The sequence below is a fragment of the Citrus clementina genome, unplaced genomic scaffold (assembly GCF_000493195.1).
Source record: "Citrus clementina cultivar Clemenules unplaced genomic scaffold, Citrus_clementina_v1.0 scaffold_6, whole genome shotgun sequence".
Lineage (NCBI taxonomy): Eukaryota > Viridiplantae > Streptophyta > Magnoliopsida > Sapindales > Rutaceae > Citrus > Citrus x clementina.
Window position 1 is genome coordinate 17,724,183 of NW_006262139.1, and position 24,362 is coordinate 17,748,544.

Below are 24,362 nucleotides of genomic sequence, written 5' to 3' on the forward strand. Positions count from 1 at the left end.
TCTTCAGTTGGTTCAAATCCTTAAGCGCATGGCAGGAGTAACACGGCCCTCTTGCTCTTGGTGGGCGCTTCTGAAATGACTACAAATTCTGGGAAGTAATTCAAATTCCAGATATGCAACCCGCCTCAGATTCTGAGCAAGAAGAGCCAGATAATCTACAGTTTTGTAACAAAGACTGATTCTACAGCAAATGGAATAACCCAAACCAAGAAAAAAGAGCTTTCAGAAATATATTTCATTTCTCAACAGCATTGTTTTCAACATCCGTGAAAATATTCATGCACAAATTTAGAGATCATCATGGTAAAGGAATTCTTCCATAGGATTTTTCTTCTTGCAACCCCACTTACATTTCATAGAATACAAGGAGTTGAATAATGCAATTCTTGTGGAAAGAAGGGAAATGATGTTTGAAGTTGAAGGAGATTTTGGACGAACTATTACCATCCATGCCGTCTGTGCCATCAGGGAAGTGCTACCACAATAGATTGCCAGCTCCACTGCCTCATTTCTTTGTTGACTTCAAGAGAGTTTTGCATGCTAAGCAGATAAGTGTGTCTCCGATTGATATCTAGCAACTGGTGTCTTTTGCATGATACGCCAAACTCAAAAGCACAACTAGTATTCCAAGATATTTCTCATCATCCTCTATGCGTGCTTCCATTTATGATAGAGTCCATCCTTGGAAATGCAACAACATCAGGGGCCATCTTGTACGTGTTAAAGAAAATTGGAGCCATAGTTACAACAACAGGAACTGAACCATAGGGTACTCCAGATGAAGATACAGGACAACCTTGTTTGGCCGTGTATCATGACAAGACAAACAAAGATGATTAGATCATGATTGGTGAAGACTGAAGACAATGGACTTTAATACATTTTCTCATTCAACTTCCAAAGATCACATCAATAGACTTCATAATTTGCAAAAACAATGGCTGATGAAGCAATCCCAAGTCTGCAAATAATCAAATAGCCCTTTAGTGGTGCTTCTGAAATCACTACAAATCCTGAAAAGTGATCACCACATTATGAAGATTAAGAGCCATACTCCTAACAAAATTCAGTGTACATAACAAGTATGTTATGCACATTTGGTGATAAGAGGCATGTTGTACTTTGCTAAGACCAAAAATCAAAACAGAAAATGTTAAGCGAGAGAACCTTCCAACATCATCTCACAAACATTCAAAAGAATTCAATGTTGCAAGTCTTAGAGCCCCTTGGAAACATGAGAATCTCTTTTCGGAGATTGTCCTCTGGTGCATCTTCCGCAAAACCCACTGAAAACTTCTCCAATACTTTACTATTTTCCAACAAGTACCTGACCATTTCCAGCTCATAATCTTCCCTCTTCAGGTTTGTTATCTCAATCACCTCAACACACGATGACAAACAATTAGGTGCACACTCTGGTTCAACGCAAACAAGATCCTCAAATACAATGTCTTGTAATGTGTTAGGAGTCAATTTATGAGCCTATGAAGCAAGAAGAATCACACATTTCAAAAACAAAGTGAACAAGTAATGCAATTAATTAGCTATGCAAACAATATATTCTTAACTCACCTTTGAGAAGTCCAAGTTAAGAACTTTCAGACTTGGCGACCTTTTGAGAAATGGTGTCAACAGTTTCCAGCCAAAGCAAGAGTCAATGTGCAACTCCAATGAGATCAGATTGGAAAACGTTGGCAAATTATTATTTAAAACAAAGCTTAAAACCTACAAGAGAAATAAAGATAATTGTCCAATAAAATTAGTACAAGAACTAAATAACAATATAGTATAAGTGAAATATTAATCTTAAAGAAAATATTACCAAATCAGGTGTGCAAAATATCAAGACATTCAAAAATTGATAACCAGAGAAAATATTAAGTGCAGGAAATACCGTCATTGAGTCAGGTAATGATAAAATCTTCATACTTTTAATTCTTTTCACAAGTTCCAGTGCACTTCTAGCATCATTTTCGAAGATACCAGACGAATTTCTTCTAAGAACATTGAATTCAACAAGCACAAATGCTTTCTTCAGAAAAGGTATTTCATCCAATACAAAGTATGCTAAGGAATTAGCAATAATGCTGAGGTATTCAAGATTAGGGGTTCTAATCTCAAATATACGCTTAGAGACGTATCCTTGCATTACGAATACACTTATGCTTAGCCTTTTGAGAGTCTGCACAATAATGTTAATAGTCTGTACATTATCACGTGGGTGAAGAATCCCTTCAATTGTCAACTCTTCAAGTGTAGGACAACTACTAAAGAACTTCTGCATTAGGCCACGATCCGGATGGCAAAAGCCAAAATGAAGAATTTTGAGACTCGGAAAACATATCCCAGATCCGGGAATATCAATAACAATATCACTGCACAGTTTTAACTCCACTAGTGTTTCACAAGTTAAAATACTCTGAGGTAACTCTAGAATCCTTTTATGTCTAGTAAAGTTACTAGTACTATATACATCAAGAAAAAGGTGGCGGACATTGCGTTGGATTGCAAAGCATATCCATTCACTAACACGAGAAAAATCTTTTTCTCGAAGAGTAGAACTTCTAAGATGAAAATTGTGAATATCTTTCAATTGACAAAGACCAAGTACTCGTTCCACAAAATTCAGGAACCAACTCCTCGGTTTTTCATTACCCCCATCAAAGTAAAGACCGTGGATTGAAGTCCAAAGATCCCTCCATCTTGATGATAAAATGCAGGTCCTGACAGCATCTTCAGTTGGAAGACATGAGAGGATGCGACAAAGAAGATGATCTGGTAATCTACTTGTAATGTCACCTCTTGCATTGTCTTTATCAACGTTTTTCTGATTCATAATTCTCTGACAATGATACAATTAACTGCAACAAATTTGATATATGAAGACAATTGCAAGCTTCCATAAATTTGTTAGAATAGAAAATACCATCACCAGTCACTAAATTTAGATAAAAAATTTTAACAATAATTCAGAACCCTTCAAATTGCATCGAGTCACAGAAATAATCACCAGATTTTTAACAAGCAAATGCCATGCCGGAACAAAGAAAAAAAAGGCAAATAATGGAAGAAAGAAAAGTTTCCAAAACCGAAAACAAAAATCTTAAGAAGACCACCAACTATTGAGCACTAAAATGAGTTTCCATAAAGGTCACTGGTTAGCGGTTACAGCTCAATTATCATTTTCAGTTATTCATAACAGTCAAAACCCACCCGACTTTATAAATTTCCCATTAATATATACAAAGTTTACCCCAAAATATTAAAACAGAAGGGGGGAAAAATGATAAATTTAGAATAAATGAAAGAGAACCGGACCTGAGGCAGTGTGCTGTAATCAACTCCTCGAAATTGTTCAGCTTAGGAAAAGGAAAGGATTGCGTTAATAATGTAGATGAAATGTATCGTTTATGTCCCTTATTTTATTTATTTATAAAAAGACATATGTAACCTGTCAAATTTTACGTAGTAGGTCCAGACTATTGATTTTTTTTTTTAAAAAAAAAAAAATTAGCAATGGCTAGAGTGAAAATTGTAATAATATATCTAACCTTTAAATTTCCCCCCAAAAAAATAAATAAATAAGTAACCTTCTCATGAAGAAAAAAAGGTTTATTTAATAAAAAATGACGAATTATGTTCTTAAAAGTAAAATTTATTCTGAATTTTTTATTGGTTCACAAGCAACATTATTGTCAATCTAGAAATTCAGTTAATTAGATATGCTAAAAAATTATTTTTGAGTGCATTCAAGAAACCAAAGATTTTATTTAGTATTGAGGTGTTGTAAATTTTAAACTATAATTACTGTAAAAAAAATTATAACTATAAAAGAAAAGTTAATTTTTAAATAATAATTTTGATAAAATTAATAGCAAAGATATAATAAATTTTCCATTTTGTAATTATAAAATTAAATTAATTTAATTTTGAGATTACAAGAAACTAATGTTTATCAAATATTATAGTGTTGTACAACCTCACTCTCAAACATTACCTCAAATTCCAAAAATAGGCGAGTTATGCATAAACAGTTTCAAAAGTTTATGGAGAAAGCAAGAGTCTGCTTTCTATTCTAAACGGATCAAACTGAGAAAGATTGGACAATTATCGATAAGAAATTTGTTTAAAGGCTTCTTTGGCCAGAGGAGGAAAAAAAAAAGGACAAAAAAACTCTGAGATGCAAGAAAATCGGCAGGCTTTCCTGCAGCGTGTAGACTGATTGTTGGAGATGCACACAAGAGCCCGACCCAAAGACTACACAAAATTTCAATAAACAATTTATTTAAACTGGTATTTCATTTTTGGATTAATATTTTATTAATTAATTAATTAAATCTAATATTGAATGTTAACTATAGAAAATTATTCAAGTATTCTTTTAACAATGATATTGAATATTATTAGAAACTTTAATAGAAACTTCACAATCACAGTGATCGGATTGGCATATTGCATCATAGTCAAGATGATGAATGCATGGCATTCCCAGCGTTGAAAATCCAAAGGGCAATCGAGTTAAAGAAGATAGGATTAGTCGTGGAAAACAAAATGCCAGAGGGAGGAATCTTGATAACAAAATCCGAACTCAGTTTCAGAACTTCAAGTGCTTTTGAAGTGCAAATGCTATCCGGCAACTCTACAAACAGGATTGCAATACGACTCTAAAGCATGGAGGGCTGCAATTTAACAACCTGGCTCAGATTCTTATAAGGTCACTCAGTATGCTATAGAGGACCTCTACAGAATAGTTGGAATCCTTAGTTGAAATTTCAGCTAAATTACGAGCGTACTTTCTCTTTAACATTTAAATAATGACTTTCAGGTTATCTGTGTTTCTGGAGGCATTCTTTTTAGGTAACAAATCACTGTAGGTAGAAACAATCATAGCTAAAACAACAGATAAGAACATAGATCTTGACAACAAGTAAAGTAGCAGATAATATGCAGGTGTCAGAGGATAGAGAAGTAGGAAAGCGAGTATAAAATATTAACGTCGCTTTTGAAAGCTGCACTATACGCATCAGCTGGAAAACCTATTTCAAGAGGCAATGGTTAAAAACAGAGGGTCTTGATAATTACAAAACAGTTGATCTTTCCTTCCATATATCTAATAAATTGTGGATATATTCAGTGATTTATTTGAAGAAAAACCCCTCACTCCGATTGTCATTGCAAACATAACAAACTATTTTATTTTATGTTTCACATCCAACCAAAGAAGTCAGAAGTAACATATGCAGAGCAAAAGAAGGACCTTAAAACAAACTTGACACCAAAGCTTACAAACATCACCTCGAAAGAAGATGACAAACATTTATTTATAGTTACAAGGATGAAAAATGGGGGGGGGGGGGGGGGGGGGGGAAATCAAATTCATGTACATCAACAGCATGATAGGAACCATTTAGAGGAAAATTTCAGTGGAATTCAACTTGACAAAACTTGGAAGCTCTTTCAAACATCAATAACTCCTGACACTGCTTAAGCTTTTCCTGCCAAGTCCGTGCCCAAGATTTAACAATCAATTTTTCCAAACTAACAATATTCTTTAAGAAGTACTTGGCCAATTGAAATTCATGCTCGGATCCTCCAAAACTCCTCATTTCAATTTTCTTGACATGAAACAGCAGACAACGAGGTACAGGCTCTTCAAAGATAAACCCGGAATCATGCACCTGATTTCGAAGAAAACAAATATTATAAACAAGAAATTGAGTACCATTTAATTTAAAAAAGTTCATCACATTCTCACCGCAAGACTGTGAATGAGAAGAACTTCTAAATTTGGCAAACTATTGAGGATGGCAAGAAGCAGCTTCCGTGAAGTTCCTCGAGTATGCACTTCCAAATATGTCAAGTTGGGGAATGTTGGAAAGAAATCCTCATAAGCCAAATCAAGAGCCTTTCATAGAGAGAAAAATAATAATAATTCAGAAAACAATAAATTACAAACAAAACTCCAGCTAACTGAATTTCCTAGAGAATAATTATATTATCCTAGTTTTAAAAAAATGTCAGTACAAGGTGATTGTGCAGCAAATTAAAGATAAAAAAAAAAAAAAATTAAGCATAAGAAGCTTCAAAGCATCAATCATTGGGTTGAGAAAGAACTTACAAACATAGTTTCTACGGACAAGGACATAAACTTTATTTCATTGACTCCTTCAAGAAGCTCTAACACACGTTTAGCCTGAGGCAATGGCCGCTCCACATAGGAAGGCGATGGCCACTCAAAATAGGAAACATCAATAAAAGCTTCAGTTAGGGAATGTAATTCATGCACCATATAGGATACCAAAGCATGATCTATAATATGGAAGCGTTCAAGATTTGGAGCCCTAATCAAAATTTTGTGCTCATTGTAAGAACTTCCCTGATCTCCGATGTCAAACCTTATGCCTAACTTCTTCAGAGTAGGAGATGAAATATTAAAGTTAGTCACCACATCAGCATTAACCAGAAGTCCCACTATGGACAATTCCTCAAGCACGGGGCAAGCAGAAAAGAGCCTCTCAGTCAAGTTGTTAGGGAGACAATACATTTCAATGTGAAGGAATTTCAAACATGGGAAACACAATCCAGAGGGAGGAATGTTGATAACGAAATCTGAGTAAAGTACAAGAACCTCAAGTGTTGTGGAAGTGCAGAGGCTCTCAGGCAACTCAACAGGATCTTGACGCTCAAAAAAATAAAAGAGAGTATGCAGACCGTGACTCTCAAGATAAATTTCAATCTCACGAACATTACGCATAATTGCAGAAGAAACCCAGAATTTTAAAAGAGATAAATCGGTGAGATTCGAACATTGGAGGGAGAACTTGGCAAGGGTTGCCGAGTTAGTACGATCAAGTACCCAATTCACAAAATCCTCAAATCCAATACGAGGATAGGCATTCATGCCAGCAAAAGTATTAGTAAGTCCGAAAAGGGGATCAAGAGCACGCAAGCTTAACCTGTGTACAAACTTATCAAACCTTTGAGCAGTATCCTTAGTCAAAGCATCATCAATAGCTGGCCTTTCGCAAAACTCGTCGTCGAAGCAAAGATTAGAAAGCCAGGTCCAAACAAGGTTCCATCTTGAAGAGAGAATGCGAGTAGCCACGGCATGTTTTGCGGGTAAAAATGAAAGAATGTGACAAAGAATTGGATCAGGCAAACGACTGATCCTATCTTCGCTATCATGCTTGCCCACTTCAAGTAATTCGGGCTGTCTGCTGTGTGAGTCTGACTCTGATTCTTCCATCATCATGAATGTGCTCCAGCTCGACATTCTGTTGATCACTTTTCATTTTCATTTTTTGAAGTAAAAACAATATATATATAGTATCACCTGCTCTACTTGAAATCAAGCCCAAGTGTAAGACAAATAGATAAGGGAGAGACAAAGTTAAAAGATGAAAGAACCTGATTAGATGAACGAGATAAACACGATGCTCCCAATTCGCAAATCAAGATCACTGCCAAGCAAGCAAACGACGATCACTTTGTTGTAGAAGGAGGAACCTTAGTTCGATCGCCAGCGGTTTGACTTTTGATTATTATTATTAACGTCTGGACAAAAAGCAGCGTTTGGTGTTATAAATTCAACGTCTACGTATGTCGAATTGAGAATATTCCCTTTCAAGTTGTCATCACCCTAGCTTGCTTGGAGAATGTGTTTGAATTATGGTAACACGTGACAAAATCTAAAAGATTCATAATATAATTGGTAAAATTAAAATAAAGTAAATACCAACCATAAGCATCGCATATAAATATATATTTACCACCCGAAGAGGAGCTTAAACAAAAGGGTTTCTTTGGTGGCATTGGATGCTTTGTTTAAAGAACTGGATCGCTCTCAATGATTCTATCAAGACAACATATTTTAAGCATTGAGTTGGTGGAATGATATTATAGAAGCCATTGCAAACAGAGAATTTTGATTCCCATGATGCAAGGTACTATGCTTATTCTAGGTAAAACCATCAAAATGTAAGAGCAATCACCAACTTGTTTATTTGATTCTGACAAACATGTCAAGAAATCGGATTCAGATTTGGAGACCTAATCATTTTTTTCCAAACTAACGCTATTCTTTTAGGAGTACTTGACTACTTCGAATTGACGATGTTTGTAACCTTCAAAATTCCTCATTTCAATTTTCTTGACGTCTTGGCATGAAACAACAGACAAAGGGGCATGGGCTCTTTAAAGACAAATTCGAAACCACGTACCTGATTTCAAAGAAAGCAAATATCATAAGCAAGAAATTAGGTTTAATTTAAAGTTGACCAAATTCTTACCTTCTGATTTTGAATAATCAAAACTTCTAAATTAGGCGAACTTTTGAGGATGGCAAGAAGCAGTCTCCATGTAGTTCCTTTAATCTCCACTTCTAAATGGGTCAAGTTGGGAAATGTAGGAAAGATTTCCTCATAACTGAATTTGATTTCTCCAACCTTATATAAGCCTAACTTCTTCAGAGAAGGAGACCAAAAGTTAAAGCTTTTCACCACACCAACATCACTCACAAGTCCCACTACCGAAAACTCCTCAAGCAGATGGCAAGAAGAAAAGAGCCTCTCGGTCAAGTTACGAGGGGGATTATACATTTCAACATGGAGATTTTTCAAACTTGGGAAACCCCAAGAAATATTGGTACAAAATGTGACTAATGAACAAGAACCTCAAGTGTTGTGGAAGAGTGGATATCCTCAGGCAACTCAAGAAGATCGTAACCGTAATGCTCAGGATAAAAGAGACTGTGATTGTCAACATGAATTTCAATCTCGCGAACATTACGCATAACTGCAAAAGGAAACCCAGAATTTCAAAATAGATAAATCATTGAGCTTGAAACAATGGAGAGAAAACTTGCAAAGGGTTGCCGAGTTAGTCGGACGAGATACCCTGTTCACAAAATTCTCACAAACCTAAGGGTAGAAGGAATTGTTGGTGAACTCAACAGGAACAGCACGAGTGGGATTAAGAGCAGTCAAGCTGAACCTGTCTACAAAATTGTCAGAACTGTGAGAACTATCTTTAACAATATGATTGTTAATAGCAGGCGCCTCGCGTAGCTGGTTGCGGAAGCAAAGATTAGAAAGTGAAGCACAAACAAACTTCCATCTTGAAGAGAGAATGCAAGTTGCAACGGCATGTTTTGTAGGCAAGAATGAAAGAATGTGACAAGGAATTGGATCAGATAAATGACTGATCCCATCTTCGCTATCTTGCTTGGACTTCCTCTTAGTGTTTAACTCCATGAATGTGCTGGACGTCTCTGTTTGATCGCCGAGGAAGCTGGTGAAATGAATAAATGAAAATGGCATCCTCTTCTACTTCAATCAATTCAAACACAAAGTTTATAAAAGATTACGGGTCGAAGTGAACTGATGAATGAACCTGATTAGGCGAAAAATATAAACACGACACTCCCAATAGGAGAAGCAAAGGCACTTTTTAGCTTTACTGTAGAAGAAAATAGAGCTGCAGCTGCAGCTTGCAAAATTTCCTTGCTTAAAGAAACTATTTACGAATGTCAATAAGTAGATTACCTATTTATTAAAGGCGACACAAAACGCACCGTTTTCTGTATTTCCATCTATATGTCGAATTAATGATTGCTTTAATTCATTTGCCCAGGACCAAAGTCAAAAGTCTAATGTCAGTCTCCATAATCCAGAGAAAGTTTCTAATATTTAGTTAAATTTTTATAAAAATGAGGATTTGTTTGATTTATAAATTCAAAAATATACAGTATACTTATTTAACATTCAATCTTCATGTTGTACCAATGGCTTAAAGGAACTCAACGTGACAGGCTTTAGAGCCTCTTTCAAGCATTAATAATTTCTGGAAAAACAATTCCCAAATCATAATTATTAAACCAAGGTCCTGCCATTGGTAGTCAGGCGTTCAAGATTTGGAGCCCCAGTCATAACTTGATACTCGTAATTTGCATGGAACTCTTTTTCTAATAAGGTTAATCTCTTCAAAGCAGGGGATGGAATGTTAAGGTTAAATGGCTTAGTATGATCACCCAAATGAACGTTTGTAGATAAATCTTCAAGCATAGGGCAAATGGTAAAGAGCCTTTCAGTAAAGCAGCTGTAACTGGGTCAATATGTGTCAACATGAAGATACTTGAGACTTGGAAAACATACTCTAGAGGCAGGAATCTTGAAAACAAAACCCCATTTTAGTTTGAGAACTTCAAGTATTTTGCAGGTGCAAAACAATTCGATGAGATCATGACTTTGTTCAATTTTGGATATGATACTATGATTTGTCAAGTAGATCATGATGAATTTATTAGTAAATTATAAATTTGCAGTAGGTCCAAATGCATTATCAATAAATTTTAATATGTGTTTTTGAGTGATCATAATTAATATGTGTAACTATTGAAACCTTCGAGAAAGTAGAACGTGAATCTCTGTCAAATATCTGGCGGTCAATGGAAGTATTCTTTTTACATTAGAAAAATATTTAGAAACAATAACTACAACAACAAATAATTCCACATATCCAATCCAAGCTTGATTCTGAAATTGACAGGACACATTCTCTTATGATTTTTTTATGTAACTACACGTAAAGGCACATGCGGCAACAAGACTGATTCCGCAAAGCATCCTTCCAAGTCTTGAGAAGAAAGTTTGCATAGCAGAGCAAGGCATAGTCAAGAACTCAGTGGTCAGTACAATTTCTTTACCAATAAGTAATTGCAATGCTTCCATAGTATCAAACTGGGAGAGTGATGACATCTAAATACTGCTGTTAAATCTATTTTTGTTACTAAATAAATTTGACAAGAGTTTAAAAACTATAACAGCAAAGACAGCAAATGGCATAAATAACCAAACCACGAAAAGATTTTTGGCACATACTTCATTTCTCAATAGCATTGTTTTAACATCCATGATAAGATTCATGTGTAAATTTACAGATCATCGTGGTAAAGGAATTCCTCCAGAGGAGTTTTCTTCTTGCAACCCCATTTACATTTTGTAGAACACAAGGAGTTGAAGGTTGCGATTCTTGTGGAATGAAGGGAAATGATGTTTGAAGTTGAAGGAGATTTCGAAAGAACAATTGCATACCCATCATTCATGTAGTCTGTTCCATCAGGGAAGAGCTGCCACAAGAGGCTGCCGGCTCCGCTGCCTCCTTTCTTCGTTGAGTTCAAGAGAGTTTTGTATACTGAGCTAATCAGTGTGTCTCGGAATGATGTGTTATAACCGGTGTCTTTTGCAGATACGCCGAACTCAGTAAATAGAACTGGCATTCTGAGATATTTCTCAGCATCCTCTATGTGTGCTTCCATCCATGATTTGGTGAATTGAAGATGGGCATCAGAAATAGTTTGTGAAATCCTTCATCAATAAAATTAATCAGTCTAACAGAAGTTCTCATAATCATATAATCAAAATTCCCAGGGCAGTATAAATACTTTACCAAGAATCAGCATAAATATGAACTGAAGCAAAGTCAACACCAAGAGTCTGATGGTTCCTTATAAAATCAGTTCCAACTTGTGTAGCGTACGAATTTGGATTGAATTTAGCTCTGTCAGGGGCTGAGGGCCCATAAAATCCTTCCAATCCAATCTCCACCAAGTGCTTTGCATCAATGCTTTTCACATAAACTGCCATTTCTTGTATCCATGACTGTGAAAGAAAGTTATTCAACTACTTCAGAATATGAAAGTGATTTGCTACCAACTACCACAATAGGATATGTAGATAACTAGATATGCATATACAGCAAACATAAAATATTACGCCATCATTGAAAGAAAGAGAAGAAAAATACCTGCAGAGTATCACCAGAAGGATCTGAGGTGCATCGAGGCTCATTCATCAGCTCCCAAGCAAAAATTGTGGGGTCATTCTTGTAAGTTAGGTTTGTGAAAGTGTTGACTCTATTGAGCACAGTCTACATTCCAAAATATCAAAGAGATTAACACACTTAGTTTTGCAACTAATATATTTTTGACATCAATGGCAATTTTTGTGGAATTCTAGTGGCCTATATATATAGTTGACAAACAGACAATCTCAATTGCCAAGTTCAATTTCTACTGCAACATATAAAAGATGGTTACCTTGACATGGGCCTTGTAGTAGCTCTTGAGAGTTGTATGAGAGAAAAACTCATCGTCTGAAGTCAAATTAAGGCCAGCAGCTTTTCCCCATTTAACATATTGTGCCTTGCCACCGTATGCATCCCAGTTGTTCGTTATTGACAGTATGAGCCTGATCTTATACTTCTTTGCTTCACTTATCACAAAATCCAGGGCCTGGAATTTGAGAAGCAATGATGAAAATAAAGAGCATCTAAAGTCTTGCTTTATAGAAATGGAGAGAATTCATAACAAGAAGAAAAATTGCCTAAAGAATGCAGAATCAACTTTGGGAAAAGACTACTTTTTCTCCCATAACGTTTAGCGGAAAGGAATAAACTTGGAAGCATGAGAATTGAGAAGCAAGAGTACCTTAAAAACTTCTTCATCATAAACCGATGGAGATGTCTGAAGGGCTCGCCACTGGCCATCGTTAAATGCCCAAGTTCTACAAACTGTTAGACCAGCTGAAGAAGCTTGGTGAAAAAGCTCACTGACTTTTCCTCTTGTAGATTGATCCGCAGCAAATACCATCAACCAGTAAGTATTGAACCCATTAACATAGAAGGGCTGGTCATTAACCACAAATTGGTTCCCTTGCTTCTGCACCATTTGCCAGTCATCATCTTCCCTAACTTGCAAGTCATAAATCCTGCACATTGGAACAAAATAACTCAACCTTACAACCACATAGAAAATATGATCACCACAGCATATGGCAAATATAATGATCTCCAATGAGATTACCCATGATGTGTGCTAGCATGTGACAAATGATTCTCTATTTCCTCCACTGTTGACTCAAATCCCCAATCACCATTGACTCCAAAGACTGTCCAACTTGAGTTTTCAATCAAAATCGTGAAGATAACCAATGAGAAAAAGGACTTAGACCCAAGTGTTATCTTGTGATAATCCATGGTATTAAACAACTAAGCCGCATTTTTCGAACTTCCAAGGACCACATATTTATATGTTCCCATCAAATGGTTCTTGTTTCTAAGGAACCAAATTGTGATATACAAGAAGAGTATAGAAGAGAAGATAAACACTTTACCTTTGAAGCGAAGGAAATTCCCTTCTTTCCTCGGCCATTATCTTCACTTTCTCTTGCAGATACAGATAGGTATAGAGAGATACGGAAGTTTGGTGTAATAAAGATTGTGACACACACTCTAAGCTAAGTCGCGAACTTACTCAATTCACTTCCAAGAATAAACGATGGGACCCAAAAGACAAAACATCTGTTATCGTTCGGATGTCACGATCTTTCTTCTTGGAGAAACATGATCGATTCTATAATAGGCTAAAAGGAAACTGTTCCTTTTCACATATATGATTAACCCATTTCGGAATCAATCGTTACCTGAGACAGAAAGAAGGTAAATTGAAGCTGGAACGAGAAAGATACGTAAAAAAGTTTCAGTGGAAGCTGGATTGAGACTTCGTGTCGGTTCTGCCGGTGATTGATTTTACCCAGGTATGGCATGCGATCGGAGTTATTTTAAGTGATTTTTTTTTTTCAATGAATTTCAGTAAACTCTTCATGTGATATATATTACACCAATTGCTATTGAAATGTTTCTATGCTGAGCTATTGCTTAGATTTACGTTTATTCTATTGAAAAAGATGGCGCTATTTAGTTCGATGTATAGAATCATAGGAGTGTAGTGTCACTGCTCGTAGGTTTGAGGAAGGTTGTAACAAATTTTTATCAATTCCTATGTGGCAACAGGTGCGTCAAGCAATCTTGATAATCTTCTGTAGTATTGGAGATACTAAACAAAAGCAGCTTAAGCCATGAAACCTGGCTAATCTAAGATACAATCTAGGCTAGCAAGATAAAACTCTATAAAACAAACCATGAAGCCCAGGGCCAAAATGAAGATTCTGTCACAAAAACACAGAATTTGAACAATATAGCTCTATACAAGCCACGAAGGAAAAGAGCTGTAGATATGGTTCATGCCCCTGTATTTCGACGCCCAAACCTCGCAACAAAACCAGCCTTGATAGGAACTACAAATTGGCCAGACCCACACAACAAAAAAACAAGAATCAAACTTATGTATTGTTAATATGAGTTTGAACTAGTAGTAATAAATAAATACGGTACCGATATTATTAATACCTGCTCACATATGAGAAAGAAGAGATGATTCCCATTTGTAAGTATAGTATCTGGACTTTTGCAGCAACCACATATGACAAATTTATCTGCAACCACTAACATAGAATAGTGAATCATCAGAAAAATAGGCATTAACAGAAAGGGGTGCCACTAACATGGTTGCAGATCAACTACTGCTATAATATGTCAAAAAGTTAAATACACGAACTTACTTGTTATCTACGTAGAATCCCTTCAATGTATTTAGAAGCAAATCTACCCTTCACAACCAAATGCTGCTGTACATCAAGAGATCCACTTGTCTCCATTTCAGATAGTAAAAATGTCACCACATTCTCTGGCTGCCTGTGCATCCTGAAAATGAATTAAATATTTACAATATGAAGAGAAATAACAAATTATCAATGGAGGTGGCAGTTGATGATAAGAAACATATTAAGTAAACACTTCCAATAAGATATGAAAATTAGAGAACAACTGATTTCTGAGGAAAGAACGTATAATAAACACTTCCAAACTCATCATATGTTATGCAGAGATCCATGAAATTCACAAAAGCAGTCTTCCTTGTGCCCTCTCTAAGAACTTGGGATTTTTATTTTTTTTTTGGGGAGGGCGGGGCTCATGGCAGTCCTTTGCTTATCTCTGGAAAGCTTGGGGTTATTCTCAAAAAGACTACTGAACAATCTATTTAGAAGCTGCACTTTCACAATAGGCATAGACAATATACAAGAGCACAATTCATTGCAGTAAAATCTCACTCACAACAATGCAGGGCATATAACATTTAAGAAATGAAAAATAGGTATATGATAAGTCACGATATAAACACCTATTAAAGTTTACTCAACACATGGAGAATACAACAAAACCATATGTATTGAATTATTGAATGAATCCTCAGACTGCAAGAACACGAAATATTTACCTCTTCAAAATTATAGTCTCAGTCAGATCCTTCCCAAGGATATCACAAGACTGTCTCTCCCCCTCCTTCCTTGCCTACATCACTCCAGAAGATGACATAAATATCATCTTAATTGATCTGTCGTAAGGTTTTAAGGATTCTGAGCTATATTCCTTTACCCAAGATTAATAACTTTACAATAGACAATAAGCACTACCGTCAGATATGTTGTTTAAGCACATGAAGAATGGGCCCCATAATGGGCTTAACTTACATTTTATGTAAGTAACATTCCGAGAAGTTGGATTCCTTAATTTGCAGATCCAACGGGTGTGGTGAAACATAACCTAAAATTAGGTTTAGGTAGTGGTTGGAAATTCATTTTTAAAAACAAAAGAATGGATACTTGCTAAAACGGTTGTCGAAAAAAGCAAGCTAAGGGATTAGTCGGAAAAGACAATTTTAGATGGAAATGATAAGTGATGAGTGGTCGCTGGAAAATCCAGAAAATTGAAGACAGAAAGTACAGTAATTAGGTTTTGAAAGTGGAAAGCAACAGAAGCAGCAAATGAGATAACCAAATTCCTATTTCATTTTTTCCTATCAAAAATTAGGGAAACCAAAAAAATTGCAGCCCCATAAAATCGAAGCTACAGGCGCTGGAATGTGGCAGAAATTACGAATTACACAGTGTAGTCCAAGAAGATATTAAAGGAAGTATAATATTTTTAAGTCTTATTTTCGCATTTCATACTTATATAACATTTGAAATAATTATTAAAGCATCTACTCCTTAATTCAATCGAATCGCACCTAAAAACTATTACAATATATATATATTTTGTTGATAAATTTCAAGTTACACTAACACATACATTTATAGTTTTATAACACTTCTAATTAACCAAAAAAATTGCTTAAATTAACAGACATAACATAAGAAGCTCCATGTTTTATTTACATATCGGGTAAAACATAACAAAGCTTTATATACATATACAAGTGCTACAATATACACACATAAACATAAAAACATCATTTCCCATGCTGCCTTCTTCCATTCTGTGCATCCAGTTCTGCAATTTTTTTTCTCTTTGAATAAATAGTTGCCAACTTTGACTCCTGAGGCTGGGATGCAACCCACAAACTTCCTAATTGTTACACTGACACATCTACATTTGACATTAACCAAAAGTTCCGTCAAATTACATATCAACCAAGATAATAACAAAAAAATTTCACGAAATATGCAATGGCCAACGTCATTGTTGGAGTTTTTTTCTCACCTTCTCCAATTTTGCATTTGTTCCAAGATGCACCTCTTATTTCATTCTTAGGTGTCATAAATGGTGATGGATCATGTAACTTCGGAGCAAAACTAACTAAAGTATCGAAAGATTATTGGCGCTCTGTCAGCACCGCACCCACTCTTGCTTCTTATTGCATCCCTAATCTAAATAAACAAAATATTCTGAAGCTCCATTTCTGTAAATGCTAATAACAAAGTCAAAATTTAAACTTTTCCCTTAATTTAGCAAGGACATCAAGGTTTCAATTTGTTAACTAATTAATATATTCTAGTTTTGAATTACAGATATTGCAGGCATTGCATTGAATTGTACGAACTGTACAAATACAATTACAAAGAATGGCACCGCGAATAAAAGGAAAATATTGTACAGAATAGAATATATTCTATATAACTCCTATATATTCATCGTACTCTGCTAAAACAGAGAGAACATAATAAAAGGAAAGGAGAAAATTATTAATTTTACAGAACCCAAAAGAAGAAAAAATATTGTTATGGAAAAATGAAATTAAGAAGGTAATTTAGCTTCTTTCCTTCATTCTTAGAGAACTACAACGTAACATGATTCATGGTGGCTCTGAAAAACAACTCAAAACAGAGATACTAAACAAACCAAAGTACAGATGCACAGCAACAGAAGCTAGCAGCGGCATACAACCCTCATTTATATTAATAAATAAACCAAACTACAAATACTGAGCATAATAATCCAGCAGCAGCAGAAGAATCAATCACCAGCATACAAACCTCACATATATTCATCATATTAACCAAATATATGCCCTTGTTGGCTCTGAATAACAACTCAAAACAGAGATACTAAACAAACCAAAGTACAGATGCACAGCAACAGAAGCTAGCAGCGGCATACAACCCTCATTTATATTAATAAATAAACCAAACTACAAATACTCAGCAGAAGAATCAATCACCAGCATACAAACCTCACATATATTCATCATATTAACCAAATATATTCATCAATTTTAGCCAAATATTTCTAGGCTAACGCTATTCAGACATTTCATCGAACACTTGATGAATATGGTCCATTTAAGACTTTCAAGCAGGATAAATTAATCGCTGATATTACAAGTTCATTATTCCAACGGAAAAAAATAACGAAATATATTATAAATTTTTCAAACACTCTCTAACCTGTGAAACTGCAGCTCCCCGTCATTTTTCCATGTACTAGTAACGGATAGAACTCTGAAACCATTTTTTTTCCCCCTCGATTTTCAGCCTTTGTTCAATACAATCAAATATAAAGCTATATGAAATTTTCGCATATTTAGTTGCAGCAGCGAGCTGTTGCTTCTTCAATAATCCTCTTTCAAAAGTCGCGTAAATTTTTTTCTCTTTCCAATTTTTCCTTTCTTTTCAAAATTTTCAGTGATTACCGCCTTACCTTCAACCGGCTGTAATGATAAACGCATGGGATTGACTTTACCATTGACCCATTTTGCAACTGGTTTCCATCCGGTTTCAACAAGTTTTTATTACCCCCCCCCCAAATTAACACATGTTGCACTTACATCAATTAAATAGTCATATCAGTTATGTTTCTTACATAAAATGTATCGTAAGCTTACCCCTGAAACTGAGCAGCGTTTGGAAATTGGTCTTGCGCGACACTTGTCAGTTTTTTTCATTTTTTTATAGCTTTTCGTTACATTTCTGACAATTAAAAACTTATAGTGCCCCTAACCAACTGGGCCTTGGCCCAGTAGATAGGATCCCGCACTCACAATTGTGAACGCAGCGGTTCGAGTCCCCACGATGCATATAGGGATTTATTTATTTTTTTAATTATTAAGTGAAGACAGTCTTTTTCCGTTCAAAATGTGAGTGGAGTAGATACTCCTTGAATATTAGAGAGGATAAAATTTGGAAAATGTTATATAAGAATTAATATAAATTAGGCTCAATAATTGTCTGATTGTAAATATCAATTGTAAATCTCATATAATATGAGTTGTAATCTGAGCATTAATCTCATGTAATTCAAAAAAAAAAATTGTAGTGCTCCTCAAAACGAGAAACTAGGATGGCAAAAAAGTTTGATCCGAATTTTAACTTGATTGATTTGTCTCGAAATTTAATGATCAGAATTCGGTTTCGAGCTTAAAAATAAAAACCCAATTATATTTGGGTCAGGGTTCGAGCTTTATATGGCCTGATCTGATTTGTTAACAAAAAAATTTCACACGCACACGTTGTTTGCGCACACACAAACACAAAACACACACACTCACGTCACACGATCACACACGAACACACACATTTCCCATTCTAAACCCTAACGCAAGAGAAGCAATCACTGCCACACTCACGCCACCAACTTGCGACCAATTTGAGCGCAGCCGTGACTCACGCCACCAACACACTACAGCCGCACTCTATCACCAGCATCGCTTGTGATTTTATTATTTAATTAGGGGAGTTGAATTAAAAAAATTGGTTGGGCTCGAACAAAGCCTGAGCATGACCTTGACCCGATCGAGTTGGGCCATAATGTGAAACTGATTTTAGCCTTGGGCCTTTGTTGGTGTGATTGGGTCGGGCTCGGATTTGGTCAAGCCGGAGCCTGACCTAATAATTAAACAACCCTAACGAGAAAAAAAGTGACAAATTCTTTATTTTTTTGAATATGATAAATAATATGAGAGGCCATGTGTCATTCATTGAATAGACTCAATGAAGATAGTATAATAAATTCATTTTGTGAATTTCATCGCTCACTTGATGGAAGATGGATACATCACCAGTTTTTACTAATTGACGAACATAAACGAAATAATTTATTATTTTAAAGTTGTAACAAAAAAAAAAGACGGTCATTCAATTTTTTCGATTCCACTGATGGACATTTTCTCTCTCTTAAAAGTCTCCAAAAATTGACGTCGTGGATGGCTTGGGGTGGGGTAAGGAGTTTGATTCTCACAAAGTGCAGTGTGAATTCCACATTAGGTTTACGAATTTGGAAATATTTATAGATTTTTTAACCCACCCTTCATAAAACGCGCCTTCAAAGCATTTAAACCACCGTAACCACCGTCCTCCTGTCCTGTTCTGGCCCCGCAAGATTAAAGCGACCCACACGCAATCTGGACCTACAGATTCCTTGTTTTGAATCGGTGGGCCAACCCCGCCACATTAAATCAAACGCCACCAAAATGACAGTCAACGAGCACTTCCGCAAATGATCACAAACCGCGTAGGCGCTTCCCCTAAACGCGCTTATTATTATATTGTATTGTACATCCACTCCTGATAACTCACAGCTCGTTAAGAGTGATGATCTGTCACCCTATCATAACCCACTTTCGTCATACCCACTACCCAGTGGCAAATCCCGTAATAGACCAAAGTTGCCAAGGTCCTTCCAGCAATTTCAACAGTTCCACCCTTCAGGTTGTCTTTTATTGATTAAAATTTCATTTTTTTAAAACGATTGCAAATTACTGACCTAATCGACGAGTTAAAATATTGTGCAAAATTGCAATAAACATCCAGCCCCTTTTATTTTAGTATAATATCGAATGAGTGCATACGGGTTTTTTTTTTCCATGAAGTCCCTACCGTCAGATTAAATATAATAAAATGAGTGTAATCCAAATTTTCAAGATTTTGAGCAGGTTACATATATATAATAGTAGAGTGATAAAATTACATTTTGTATTAAGCTAACTTTAATTAATTTCGACCATAAAGCATTTAAATTTTTAAGTTTGGCTTCCTTTGGGGAATATTTAGAGTTCAGGGATACAATTGTTATTATCGGTTAAATAAGCAGCAGTAACAACCCACTGCCAGTATAAAATTCGGACACAGCTCGATTCCAGCTTCTCGGTTCTTTCAAACCTCCGTTTCTTTCTCTCTCTCTCTCTCTCTCTCTCTCTTTCTTTCTCTCTCTGTCTCTGTCCCTCTGCCCCTCCACGGAAGCTCTTAACTCGTGTTCTGTCCGATTCGACTCAGTGAGTTAGTCCGCTTCATGCTAAGGTAACGTTCGCTTAACTGCCCCCTTTAGTACCCACAGCTTTCTTTCGGACTTGAAATGTTCCCATTTCTCAAGTATTTTTCTTTTTTTCTCTGTTTCAGCTTCTCAAAGTCTTTGGATCTGAAGAATTCCTGCTTGGATTCATAATTTGTTTAGCTGAAAAGTTTGTCCTTTGAGCTCATAACTCATTAAAAAAAAAAAAGTTCTGATCTTGAATTTACAGAGTCAGATCTTGCTTGTTCATTTGTCTTTTTCAGTGTCCTGATTGAATTCTTCTGCTCATATAAATCTTTCCTAGTTTAAAATTCCTGTCAACTAAGCTGATTTGTTAAAAAGAAAAAAAATCAGCTTTTTATGTCCATGAAGAACTTAAATAAGCAATTTCTTGCTACCCTCTTCATCTTTCTTTCCTTAGCTTCTGCTATTCATGTCACCTTAGCTGCTGATTACATACCCAGTGAACAAATTCTCTTAAATTGTGGTGAATCCTCAATACTCAGTGATGACGATAAACGGAGTTGGACTCCTGATATCGGGTCAAAGTTTTTGTTATCAACTAAGGATTCCACAACCTCCAAAGCTGCCACTCAAGACCCTTCTACACCGACAATTCCTTACATGACCGCTAGGGTTTTCCGTTCTGAGTTTACCTACAGTTTCCCTGTTGTTGCTGGTCGTAAGTTTGTGCGGCTTTATTTCTATCCGAATTCATACAATCGGCTTAATGCAACCGATGCTCTCTTTTCGGTGAGTACCGGGCCTTTTACTCTTCTTAAGAACTTTAGTGTTGCTCAAACTGCAGAAGCTTTGAATTATGCTTATGTTATTAAGGAGTATGCGATTCCTGTCGATGGGGAAACTTTGAATATCACGTTTAGTCCTATGAATGTTTCAAATGCGTATGCGTTTGTGAATGGGATTGAGGTGATGTCAATGCCTGATATTTATAAAAATACTGATGGAGATTTGATGATTGTGGGTCAAAGTTCTCCTATCTCCATTGATAACACTACTGCTCTTGAGAATGTTTATCGGTTGAATGTGGGTGGAAAAGATATCTCCCCTTCAGGAGATACAGGTCTGTTTAGGTCTTGGTATGACGACCAGCCATACATTTTTGGAGCAGCGTTGGGGGTGCCGGTGACAATTGGTCCAAATATGACGGTTAGGTACCCGAGTAACATTCCTTCCTATGTTGCACCTGTTGATGTCTACGCCACCGCCCGACAAATGGGGCCAAATCCTCAAATCAACTTAAATTACGAGTTGTCTTGGGTTTTCAGTGTTGACTCAGGATTCTCTTATCTGGTTAGGCTTCATTTCTGTGAGGTTCTTCCAGAGATAACCAAAATTAATCAGAGAGTCTTTGACATTTTGCTCAACAATCAAACTGCTTTTCCTGCATTTGATGTGGCTGGGTTGACAAATGGTAATGGAATTCCATTATATCAGGATTTTGCGGTTTTTGTTCCAGGTAATGGACCTCAGAAGGATCTATGGCTTGGGCTACATCCAAATGTGGCTTCAAAGACACAGTATTATGATGCAATCTTAAATGGAGTTGAGATATTCAAATTAAGTGATCCAAATAGTAATCTTGCTGGGCCAAATCCTATCCCTGCTCCTAAACAGGATGTAGTTGATCCATCTTTGGCTCTACCATCGAGTTCCTCGGGTAATTCAAAGCAGAAAGCAATAATTGGTGGGGGTGTTGGTGGAGGAATTGCTCTAGCCCTTGTCGTTGGCTTTTGTGTTTTTGCTGCATCTCGTTGCCGCAGACAAGGGAAGGATCCGAGCTCAAGTGATGCGCAATCTGGTTGGCTTCCTCTTTCACTCTATGGAAATTCACACTCTGCTGGATCAGCCAAGACAAACACTACAGGAAGTTATGCATCTTCCCTTCCTTCAAATCTTTGCCGCCACTTCTCATTTGCTGAGATAAAAGCTGCCACTAACAACTTTGATGAAGCTCTACTTCTTGGGGTTGGAGGCTTTGGCAAAGTGTACCGTGGAGAAATCGATGGTGCAACAACTAAAGTTGCTATCAAGCGTGGGAACCCACTCTCTGAGCAAGGTGTGCATGAGTTCCAGACTGAGATTGAAATGCTCTCAAAACTTCGACACCGACACCTTGTTTCATTGATTGGTTACTGTGAAGAGAACTGTGAAATGATACTTGTATATGATTACATGGCTTATGGAACACTGAGGGAGCATCTTTACAAAACTCAAAAGCCCCCTCTGCCATGGAAGCAAAGGCTTGAGATATGTATTGGGGCTGCTCGAGGTTTGCACTATCTCCACACTGGTGCCAAACACACGATTATCCACAGAGATGTTAAGACTACCAATATTCTTTTGGACGAGAAGTGGGTGGCAAAGGTTTCTGATTTTGGTTTGTCAAAAACAGGTCCTACGTTGGATCACACTCATGTCAGCACTGTTGTGAAGGGTAGTTTTGGCTATTTGGACCCAGAGTACTTCAGGCGTCAGCAACTAACAGAGAAGTCTGATGTTTATTCTTTTGGTGTCGTGCTCTTCGAAATCCTGTGTGCCCGACCAGCCTTAAACCCAACTTTGCCCAAGGAGCAAGTGAGCTTGGCTGAGTGGGCTGCTCATTGTCACAAGAAAGGAATACTCGAACAGATTATGGACCCTTATCTCAAGGGAAAGATTGCACCTGAATGCTTCAAAAAGTTTGCCGAGACAGCAATGAAGTGTGTATCTGATCAAGGTATTGAGAGGCCATCAATGGGCGATGTGCTGTGGAACCTAGAGTTCGCTTTGCAGCTACAAGAGAGTGCAGAGGAAAGTGGCAAAGTTCTTGGTGGAGGAATGGACATTGAGGAAGGAGCATTTGATGTCGACTGTAAAGGTAAGAAAGATCCCAACGCATGTTCAGGTTTTAATGGCAACATCACAGATTCGAGGAGCACTGGAATGAGCATGAGCATAGGTGGCCGGAGCTTAGCAAGTGAAGACTCAGATGGGTTAACACCAAGTGCAGTATTCTCACAGATCATGAACCCCAAAGGGCGATAGAATCACAAGCGTCCTTGCCAGAATCCGGTAATGCAACTGGATTGCTTATCAACTTGTCAGTTTACTTTGGCTTATTCATTTATTTACCAATAATCATTTTTCTCTCTTTCCCCCCCCCCCCCCCCCCCTTCACATGTTTTGATCATGTCACAATTTGTATCTAGTATCTAAAATTAAATGAAAGAGTGTAAAAGCAATTTGTTTTCACTTCATTTCAACGAGTATCATGTCACAATTTGTATTTTGTTATTTATATATATTGTCTATATATTTTTCATAGCACGCTTAGTTTCATATAGCCGGTTGTGATTGTGATAGGACAACCGTTTGATGACTCAAATCTCAAATCTGAAAAGAATCAACAGTAGGAGTGTATAATAAAACCTATGTGCCCTCTGCCATAAAATTCGGCTGATTACATGTGAGTGGGGGCCTTGTTAGTGGATCTTATAGAAAGGCCATTATGCAAGGCAACGACCACATTCAGTATCCTTTCTATTTATTTCCCATTTTAATAAGATTACTAGAAATATAAAAATTAAAAAGAATTGGGGGGGCAGGGTATTCTCAGATAAGTTGGCAAACGTGGGAAGGGGCTAGTGGAGAGATGGCTTGGGGTCCTCTTTATACGCGGCTATATCTTTTCTTGAATAATTGACCTTTGTGACAGAGCAAGGTCCTTGAAATATATAATACTAATTTTTTATTCTGCTTTTTTGATTTTCACCAAGATTTTATATTGTTAGTTTGATTTGACTTTAATGTTGGCACGTAAGGTACTTGATTCTGGACACAACGTTTAAATTAGGAAAGTGAGACCACTCGTTTTATGATAATTTCATTTCGCAACTGCC

General features: G+C 36.5%; 6 protein-coding genes across 12 annotated transcripts; 1 reads left to right on the plus strand and 5 right to left on the minus strand.

Annotated features, from left to right (window-relative positions):
• Positions 1 to 207: 207 nt before the first annotated feature.
• On the minus strand, positions 208 to 3,382 carry LOC18038411 (FBD-associated F-box protein At2g26860). Of its 5 annotated transcripts, none has more exons than XM_006429548.2 (5): positions 3,319 to 3,382; positions 1,895 to 2,861; positions 1,573 to 1,725; positions 1,168 to 1,482; positions 208 to 961 (listed from the first exon to the last, which is right to left on the minus strand). In XM_006429548.2, exons 2-4 carry the CDS (start codon positions 2,834 to 2,836, stop codon positions 1,192 to 1,194), a joined length of 1,386 nt encoding a protein of 461 aa, XP_006429611.1. In that variant the 5' UTR covers positions 2,837 to 2,861; positions 3,319 to 3,382; the 3' UTR covers positions 208 to 961; positions 1,168 to 1,191. The 5 variants fall into 5 exon arrangements, with proteins under 5 accessions (XP_006429611.1, XP_024037305.1, XP_024037308.1 ...); XM_024181537.1 differs by having other exon boundaries at positions 208 to 1,013; XM_024181540.1 differs by lacking the exon at positions 1,168 to 1,482.
• Positions 3,383 to 5,363: 1,981 nt separating this feature from the next.
• LOC18038694 (putative FBD-associated F-box protein At3g50710) lies at positions 5,364 to 7,531 on the minus strand. Its single transcript, XM_006429549.2, has 4 exons — positions 7,408 to 7,531; positions 6,119 to 7,274; positions 5,756 to 5,905; positions 5,364 to 5,678 (listed from the first exon to the last, which is right to left on the minus strand). The coding sequence occupies exons 2-4, from the start codon at positions 7,271 to 7,273 to the stop codon at positions 5,421 to 5,423; spliced, it is 1,563 nt and encodes a 520-aa protein (XP_006429612.2). The 5' UTR covers position 7,274; positions 7,408 to 7,531; the 3' UTR covers positions 5,364 to 5,420.
• A 1,125-nt stretch (positions 7,532 to 8,656) lies between these two features.
• LOC18038434 (F-box/LRR-repeat protein At3g59190) lies at positions 8,657 to 9,251 on the minus strand. Its single transcript, XM_024182602.1, has 2 exons — positions 8,963 to 9,251; positions 8,657 to 8,793 (listed from the first exon to the last, which is right to left on the minus strand). Exons 1-2 carry the CDS (start codon positions 9,249 to 9,251, stop codon positions 8,657 to 8,659), a joined length of 426 nt encoding a protein of 141 aa, XP_024038370.1.
• Positions 9,252 to 10,826: 1,575 nt separating this feature from the next.
• LOC18038435 (mannan endo-1,4-beta-mannosidase 6) lies at positions 10,827 to 13,238 on the minus strand. Of its 3 annotated transcripts, XM_024181481.1 has the most exons (7): positions 13,170 to 13,208; positions 12,860 to 12,952; positions 12,485 to 12,764; positions 12,095 to 12,289; positions 11,803 to 11,925; positions 11,446 to 11,657; positions 10,827 to 11,363 (listed from the first exon to the last, which is right to left on the minus strand). In XM_024181481.1, exons 1-7 carry the CDS (start codon positions 13,205 to 13,207, stop codon positions 10,931 to 10,933), a joined length of 1,374 nt encoding a protein of 457 aa, XP_024037249.1. In that variant the 5' UTR covers position 13,208; the 3' UTR covers positions 10,827 to 10,930. The 3 variants fall into 3 exon arrangements, with proteins under 3 accessions (XP_024037249.1, XP_024037250.1, XP_006429615.1); XM_024181482.1 differs by lacking the exon at positions 12,860 to 12,952 and having other exon boundaries at positions 13,170 to 13,238; XM_006429552.2 differs by lacking the exon at positions 13,170 to 13,208 and having other exon boundaries at positions 12,860 to 13,093.
• Positions 13,239 to 14,076: 838 nt separating this feature from the next.
• On the minus strand, positions 14,077 to 15,214 carry LOC18039839 (eukaryotic translation initiation factor 2 subunit beta; the record flags this gene model as incomplete). The annotated part of the gene is given in 6 exon segments (XM_024182603.1): positions 14,077 to 14,155; positions 14,246 to 14,330; positions 14,453 to 14,598; positions 14,763 to 14,836; positions 14,838 to 14,942; positions 15,173 to 15,214. Coding segments are annotated over 6 exon segments (531 nt in total), but the record flags the coding sequence as incomplete, so codon positions are not given.
• Positions 15,215 to 20,309: 5,095 nt separating this feature from the next.
• On the plus strand, positions 20,310 to 23,622 carry LOC18039840 (receptor-like protein kinase FERONIA). The gene is made up of 2 exons (XM_006429554.2): positions 20,310 to 20,468; positions 20,568 to 23,622. Exon 2 carries the CDS (start codon positions 20,821 to 20,823, stop codon positions 23,506 to 23,508), a length of 2,688 nt encoding a protein of 895 aa, XP_006429617.1. The 5' UTR covers positions 20,310 to 20,468; positions 20,568 to 20,820; the 3' UTR covers positions 23,509 to 23,622.
• The last annotated feature ends 740 nt before the right edge of the window (positions 23,623 to 24,362 follow it).

Excerpts from the sequence above, each read along its gene's own strand:
- LOC18038411 (XM_006429548.2), bottom strand. The coding sequence starts at position 2,836 with ATGAATCAGAAAAACGTTGATAAAGACAATGCAAGAGGTGACATTACA. Across the intron at positions 1,726-1,894 it reads CATTACCTGACTCAATGACG|GTTTTAAGCTTTGTTTTAAA; the intron begins GTATTTCCTGCA and ends TTTCTCTTGTAG. Across the intron at positions 1,483-1,572 it reads TTAACTTGGACTTCTCAAAG|GCTCATAAATTGACTCCTAA; the intron begins GTGAGTTAAGAA and ends CTTGCTTCATAG.
- LOC18038694 (XM_006429549.2), bottom strand. The coding sequence starts at position 7,273 with ATGTCGAGCTGGAGCACATTCATGATGATGGAAGAATCAGAGTCAGAC. Across the intron at positions 5,906-6,118 it reads TGTCCGTAGAAACTATGTTT|GCTCTTGATTTGGCTTATGA; the intron begins GTAAGTTCTTTC and ends TCTCTATGAAAG. Across the intron at positions 5,679-5,755 it reads TTCTCATTCACAGTCTTGCG|GTGCATGATTCCGGGTTTAT; the intron begins GTGAGAATGTGA and ends CTTCGAAATCAG.
- LOC18038434 (XM_024182602.1), bottom strand. The coding sequence starts at position 9,251 with ATGGAGTTAAACACTAAGAGGAAGTCCAAGCAAGATAGCGAAGATGGG. Across the intron at positions 8,794-8,962 it reads GACTGCTCTTAATCCCACTC|TTATGCGTAATGTTCGCGAG; the intron begins GTGCTGTTCCTG and ends TTCCTTTTGCAG.
- LOC18038435 (XM_006429552.2), bottom strand. The coding sequence starts at position 13,032 with ATGGATTATCACAAGATAACACTTGGGTCTAAGTCCTTTTTCTCATTG. Across the intron at positions 11,658-11,802 it reads CTTCTGGTGATACTCTGCAG|TCATGGATACAAGAAATGGC; the intron begins GTATTTTTCTTC and ends TTTCTTTCACAG. Across the intron at positions 11,364-11,445 it reads CATATTTATGCTGATTCTTG|GATTTCACAAACTATTTCTG; the intron begins GTAAAGTATTTA and ends TTATTGATGAAG.
- LOC18039840 (XM_006429554.2), top strand. The coding sequence starts at position 20,821 with ATGTCCATGAAGAACTTAAATAAGCAATTTCTTGCTACCCTCTTCATC.